Below are 6,266 nucleotides of genomic sequence, written 5' to 3' on the forward strand. Positions count from 1 at the left end.
TAAATCTAGAGGGAACTATCCTCATAAGGGAGCTAGACCAAAGAATAGGTATTGCCAATATTGTCAAAGAGGAGGTCACACAGACCAAGAATGTTGGTACCAAGGTAAGAAACATAATAAACCCTCCGAAAATACTCCTCAGGTACAGGCAAGGGATAACTCAAACCCTACTAATTACTCCGAAGGAAAACAAGGTAACAGAAAGTGACTAGAAGAGCAGGATAGGAGTCCAGGAAATAGGGAAACCAAAGAATGGAAGGATGTTGCAGGTAGCGGAGGTACATCCACGTTGCCAGCAACATATTTATCCTTCCGACAGCAATCATTACCCAAGACTAATATCAAGATAGAAGGTAAAGAATGTCTTAGTTTGTTAGATTCAGGAAGTACTGTAAATCTCATAGGGCTCCATACCTTAACTGATTATTTGAATATACCTATTTCTGCAATTAGGAGTGAGGATACATTAATTCAGGGGATAACTGGCAATCAGCTTAACAATGTAGGAGCCATAGATTTAAACATTGAATTGCTAGAGAAGAAGTGTCAAGTGCCATTTTTGGTTTTGCAAGAAGTAGCATTTCCCGCTCGAGCTTTGATTTCTTTTGCAACAATGCAAGATTTTGGCATAGTTTTTGATTGTCAAGACAGAAGATTAGTTCTAAAGGGAAATAATCAGGAAGTCTGTTTCCAACTTGTTGATGACAAGTCCACTACAAATTTGGCCAATTTGCAGGGGACCGCTTCGATAGTTGAAACACACTCCGGTTCAGAAAGAGAAAGGGAAATCAAAGTAAAATCAGAAGAAAGGGAGAAAGAAGAGAATTTAGCAATTGCACCTAGAAAGGGAGAAATTACTTCTTGTAAAGGCAGCACACATACTAAGGATGAAAATGTCGACAGAGAATCTGAGAGAATAGAAAAAAGGGAATTCCAAGAAGTTTTGCTGCTAGGCACATTGAATTCACAAGAATTAAGACACTTAAGAGAAACAGAATCTCAAAAAGGAGGAGATGAAGATTCATGTTTTTGTACTCAAGTACAAACTGGGGAAATAAGTCTGATCAGCACAGCAGATGCAAACAAATTAAGATTTAGGCTAGCTAGAGATGTAGTACTACTGCCCAATACTCTTACTAGAGTATATTTGATAACCCGCCTACACACTAATAATGATGTAATCTTGACCCCAGAAGGATTACCAGAATATGTCAGAATGGATAACTCATTAGTTCAGATGGAGGGATTAGCCTGTACTACTTATGTCATGAATTATTCTGATAAAAGACTCCATTTGTTAGCGGGTACAGAATTTTGTACAGGAATAGAAGTTACACACAAAATGATTCCGTTAGAGGAGGAAGCATTCTTTACCATAGGAAACATTGATGCAGGAATAGATAGGGAGATAGATAACACCGATTTTCCTGAGTACCGTAAAAGGTTAATAGAAACCTTAAATAAATATAGGCAGGGCATAGCAATTACAGGTGATAGGTTAGGTAGGACTGAGGTGTTAAGACATAAGATAATCCTAGATGATGGAGCCAAACCCTTTTTCATACCTAATTATAAATTACCTATCAGCCAACGTCCAATAGTAGATAAAATGATAGAAGAAATGAAAGAAGAAGGAGTGGTCATACCCTCTAAATCACCTTATAATTCTCCCATGTTGTTGATTCCAAAGAAAGATGGAAGTTACAGATTAGTGATTGATTATCGCAAGTTGAATGCGAACACAGTTCCTGATAGGATGCCCATGCCTGTAATAAACGATGTTTTGGCTCAGTTAGGAGGAGCAAAGATCTTCTCATCCTTAGATCTACTAAGTGGATATTGGCAAGTACCTTTAGACGAAGAATCAAAGCCATTAACTGCCTTCAGCACACATAAAGAACACTTAGAATTTCAGGTAATGCCATTTGGGTTAACATCAGCTCCATTGACTTTTGTAAGGTTAATGTTACAGATCTTAGGAGACGTAGAGAATGTGTCAGTCTATTTAGATGATGTCATTATGTTTAGCAAAGATATAGAGAGCCATTTCGGAACCATAGAAATCGTTTTAGAACGACTAAGACTGGCAGGATTAAAGATAAAGGTTAAGAAATGTCAATTCTTGAGGAAATCATTAGAATATTTAGGACATGTGATCAGTGCTGATGGATTACGCATGCAAGAAGGAAAAATAAAGGCGATTGTGGAATATCCTGCTCCACAAAATTTGAAAGGTGTAAGAAGATTTTTAGGGATGATAGGATACTATAGACCATTTGTCAAAAATTTTGCTACTATAGCTAAACCATTGACAGAATTAACTAAGAAGGATGTAGAGTTTGAATGGAAAGCAGAGCAAGAGGAGGCTTTTCAAAAGTTGAAGGAGAAATTAATCCAAGATCCTATCTTAGTGTATCCAGACTTTAGCAAGCAATTTTACTTAGCATGTGATGCTTCGAATACAGGAATAGGAGCGGTTTTGTTACAGAAGGCAAAAACCCGAATGAGGGTAGTATATTATGCAAGTAGAGTCCTGAATGCGGCCGAACGAAATTACAATACCACAGAAAAGGAATGTTTAGCCATTTATTGGGCACTGAGAAAGTTTCGGCACATTTTGTTAGGACACAAAGTAAATGTACTTACTGACCATAAACCCATCTGTGACCTATTTAAGAAAAGAGCTTTCACTAATAACTTAAAGTTTAATCGATGGTTTATTAGTGTGCTAGAGTTTGCTCCAGAATTTAGATACATTCCAGGTAAGTTTAATACTTTAGCAGATGGATTATCTAGAGCACAAGAGGATACTGAAAGAATTATCACAACTAACACTTTTTGTTTCAGCTGTCAGGTCGTAGACTTAGATTTGGAGAGAGTTAAAATAGAACAAGAGAAACAAGAAAGTATCAGGAAAATAATAGGAGATTTGCTACAAGATGAAACCTCTAGGTCAGATTTTGAATTAATAAATGGGATATTATATAAGAAGGCTAAGGATAGGAGTGCTTGCTCTAGACTATATGTGCCTGACACCCTGACTAAAGAAGTATTAACTCTAACACATACCCACAAGTTGGCAGGACATCCAGGAATCAAAAAGACTCTGAGAACAATAAATAGAAATTATTTTTGGCCTAAGTGCAGCGAAGAAGCAAAGCAATTTGTAAATGAATGTCAAACTTGTAATAGGCATAAAGGTCATGTAAATGTCAGAGCTCCTTTAGAAAAATATCCTAGTAATTTAAACCCTTTTGAGGTAGTTCAGATGGATCATATAGGACCCTTTCCAAAAACTTTGAGAGGAAATAAATATATACTGGTATTCATTGATTATTTGACTCGGTATTTAGAAATTGTCCCAGTCAGAGATAGAACTGCAGTTTCTGTTGCAGAAGCTTTAAAGACCAGAATACTCACAAGACATTCGTGTCCGGAGGTACTTTTGTCGGACAATGCACCCGAATTCACCAGTGAGGTAATGAAAAAGCTTTGTGAATTTTTTGAGATAAAGAAATGCGAGATAACCCCTTATAAGCCGAGTTCAAATGGGACAGTGGAAAGGGCCAATAAGAAGATACTGGATGTACTGCGAACTATCATTAGTCCAACTACAGAAGATTGGGACCTAGCGCTAGAGGACGTTCAGTTTACTTTGAATAACACAGTAAATGAGACAGTAAGAGAAACCCCACACTTTTTGCTTTATGGTTATCAGAAAAGACTGCCAAACTCATTGTTAGATGACGCAAAACCTCCTAGGCACACATATGATTACCAGGACTATATAGCTTGGAAACTGCAAAGAACCTTTCAAATAATAAGACAAACCAGACAATCTTTAGAGAAGGGCCAACAGGTAAATAAGAAATACTATGACACAACTAGTTCCATGACTGACCTGAAGATAGGCTCACAAGTATATATAAAGGTACATGTAAAGGAAGGACCAAATGAAAAGGTATCTCCCAAATTTGAAGGTCCTTATAGAGTGTTAGAAAGGGAAAGGAATAATAAATTTAAGCTGATACATGAACAGAATTTAGATGTAAGGTATGCCCATTGGAATCGTATGAAGGTTGTAAAAACTAATCCATGGTCCTCTCAACTTCTACAGGAAGTGGTGGAAAAACTTCCTTCTGATCCTACCCCTGGTGGTCGGTATCACTTGCGAAATAGACATTAAAAGTGGGGCCTTGATACAAAATCATGGAAAAGGTGAACTGTTAACAGATTTTGCTGTAGTAAAAATTAATGTCAATTCAATATTAGAAAGGGAAGAACATTTGAACCAGTTAGATAAAGAACTACGGAAGTGCATACTAACCCATAGTGATTCTGCCTTTGTAGAAGTATTAAGAAATTTACAGGGTAAAATTGAAGACATTGTCAGGCCTCAGAGAAACAAGAGATCTTTGTTACCTTTTGTAGGTAGTGCATTTAGTGCTTTGTTTGGAGTGGCTACAGAAAACGATGTAAAAGGTTTGACTGATCGTGTAGAACTAATCGAGAAATGGGCTAATCAGAAGGGTAATCTTATAAGTACTCTAATAGAAAATAATAATAAGAATGTAGAGAACATAAAAAAGATGGTGGAATTTATTAATCAAGTTAACGTGAATGTTTCTGATAAAATGGGTGACATAGAACAAGTGTTTAAGTTGATTCATGAAGTAGAAATCGAGATTGGTGATCACAAGGAATCTGTGAACGGACTAATAAATGCACAAAAGGGAATACTCAGCCCTGCTATCATTTCTCCAAAAACTTTGAAAGAAATTATCGATTGGTGTATGGTAAATAGCCATTCCAAGCCTTTGCTAGAAGATATATTTTGGTATTACACAATGTCAACTGTGAAAGTAACAAAAGGGTATTTGTTGGTATTGATCCCCTTCAAGGGTATGAATTTGTTTGACCTATATACAATACATCCTTTCCCAGTTAAGATAGGAAATGCAACAATAATTTGGAACCATCCGAAGGTTCGTCTAGCATTGGATAAGAACAAGTTGTTGATGATTATTTTAGAAGACGGTGATTTAGAACAGTGTGTGTTGATAAGTGAAAGTCAATCCATGTGCAATTTTGTGCAAATTAAACAACCTATGAGCAATTTTCCGTGTATCCAAGGTATTTTCTTTGAGAATTATGAGTTGATGAGAGAGTGTAAATTTGAAACCTTTGCTTTGCCATACAGGGCATTACATTTAGGTAATGAGATTTTTGTTTATGTACAAAGTACTAAAAATGCAGAAGTTACTTGTGATGGGAAAACTCAAACATTTCAGTTAGGAAACTTGAAGTCATTTGCAGATTCTTGCTCAGTAGTGATAAATGATTATCTCTATTATGTACCAAGTGTGTTTTTGCATTATGAGTTAAATCAATCTTCCATTGCAAAGAGTTACGAGAACAAGATTAATCATTTTCAGCTAGACAAATTAACAGTGGTAGAAAATGTGGCAATGCCACTTGATAATGATTATGTTCTGTTTTACAAGCAAGATGTTGCACCATTTCTGACTATGTGTAATGTGTTTTTGATTGTACTTATTACTGTGGTAACATATAATGTGGTGAAGTATTTGGTTTTCAGAAAATTGGAAAGGATTAATGAGTTGCTACTAGTTATTACTGGGAAACCTAAAGAATAGGTTTGTTGTTTTGTTGTATGTGAGGATTCTATAAGAATCCTAGTAGCTGGCCGAGTGGTGTCAGACAGATGCTTATTTTTGAGTAAGTTTCGTATGCAGAAGGTTTGTGTATGTTATTGATGTCTTTGTTTGTGGGTTTTGTTAATTAATAAGGAATGGGGAGACAAATGCAGTTAGTAGTAATTGTAAAGATATAGAAAGAGTTGTGGAGAGACAGGAGAGTGAACGGGAGTTAGGTAGGGATGTTTTCAACTAATTTCGCTGACATCCAGGGTTCTTTCCCGTAAACAACCCCCCCCAAACGACAGGATCCGTTCTTGAATGTCGAACGGAACATAGACGAATGAGACGTGGAAGCCGGGAAAAAGTCACGTGATTAAGGATAGCTTGACACGCCCAGGACGACCATATATAAGCAACGAGAAGACGGCATCTCGCCCTCTTCCTAGTAGTCACTCTGTATAATAGGTCTAACGACCTACTTAACCTGCCGGGTCTCCTTGACGACAACACATGGCGGCTGCCTATACCAAATTGAGGGACGGCGATTACGTAGAATACTAAAGCAGCCGCGAAATTACAGGGGAACAATTACCCCTGAGAACGAAG

The 6,266-nt window shown here is 37.0% G+C and overlaps 1 protein-coding gene across 2 annotated transcripts in view; it reads left to right on the plus strand.

Moving 5' to 3' along the window:
* LOC137653804 (uncharacterized) overlaps window positions 1-5,888 on the plus strand; it is an 8,067-nt gene extending 2,179 nt beyond the window's left edge. For both annotated transcript variants that reach the window (XM_068387460.1, XM_068387461.1), the window contains one exon: window positions 4,118-5,888. In XM_068387460.1, the coding sequence (XP_068243561.1) occupies window positions 4,118-5,657 (1,540 nt within the window). In that variant the 3' untranslated portion in view covers window positions 5,658-5,888. The remainder of the gene's footprint in view (window positions 1-4,117) is intronic.
* Window positions 5,889-6,266: the final 378 nt, after the last annotated feature.

Source organism: Palaemon carinicauda, chromosome 14, assembly GCF_036898095.1.
Source record: "Palaemon carinicauda isolate YSFRI2023 chromosome 14, ASM3689809v2, whole genome shotgun sequence".
Taxonomy (NCBI): Eukaryota; Metazoa; Arthropoda; class Malacostraca; order Decapoda; family Palaemonidae; genus Palaemon; species Palaemon carinicauda.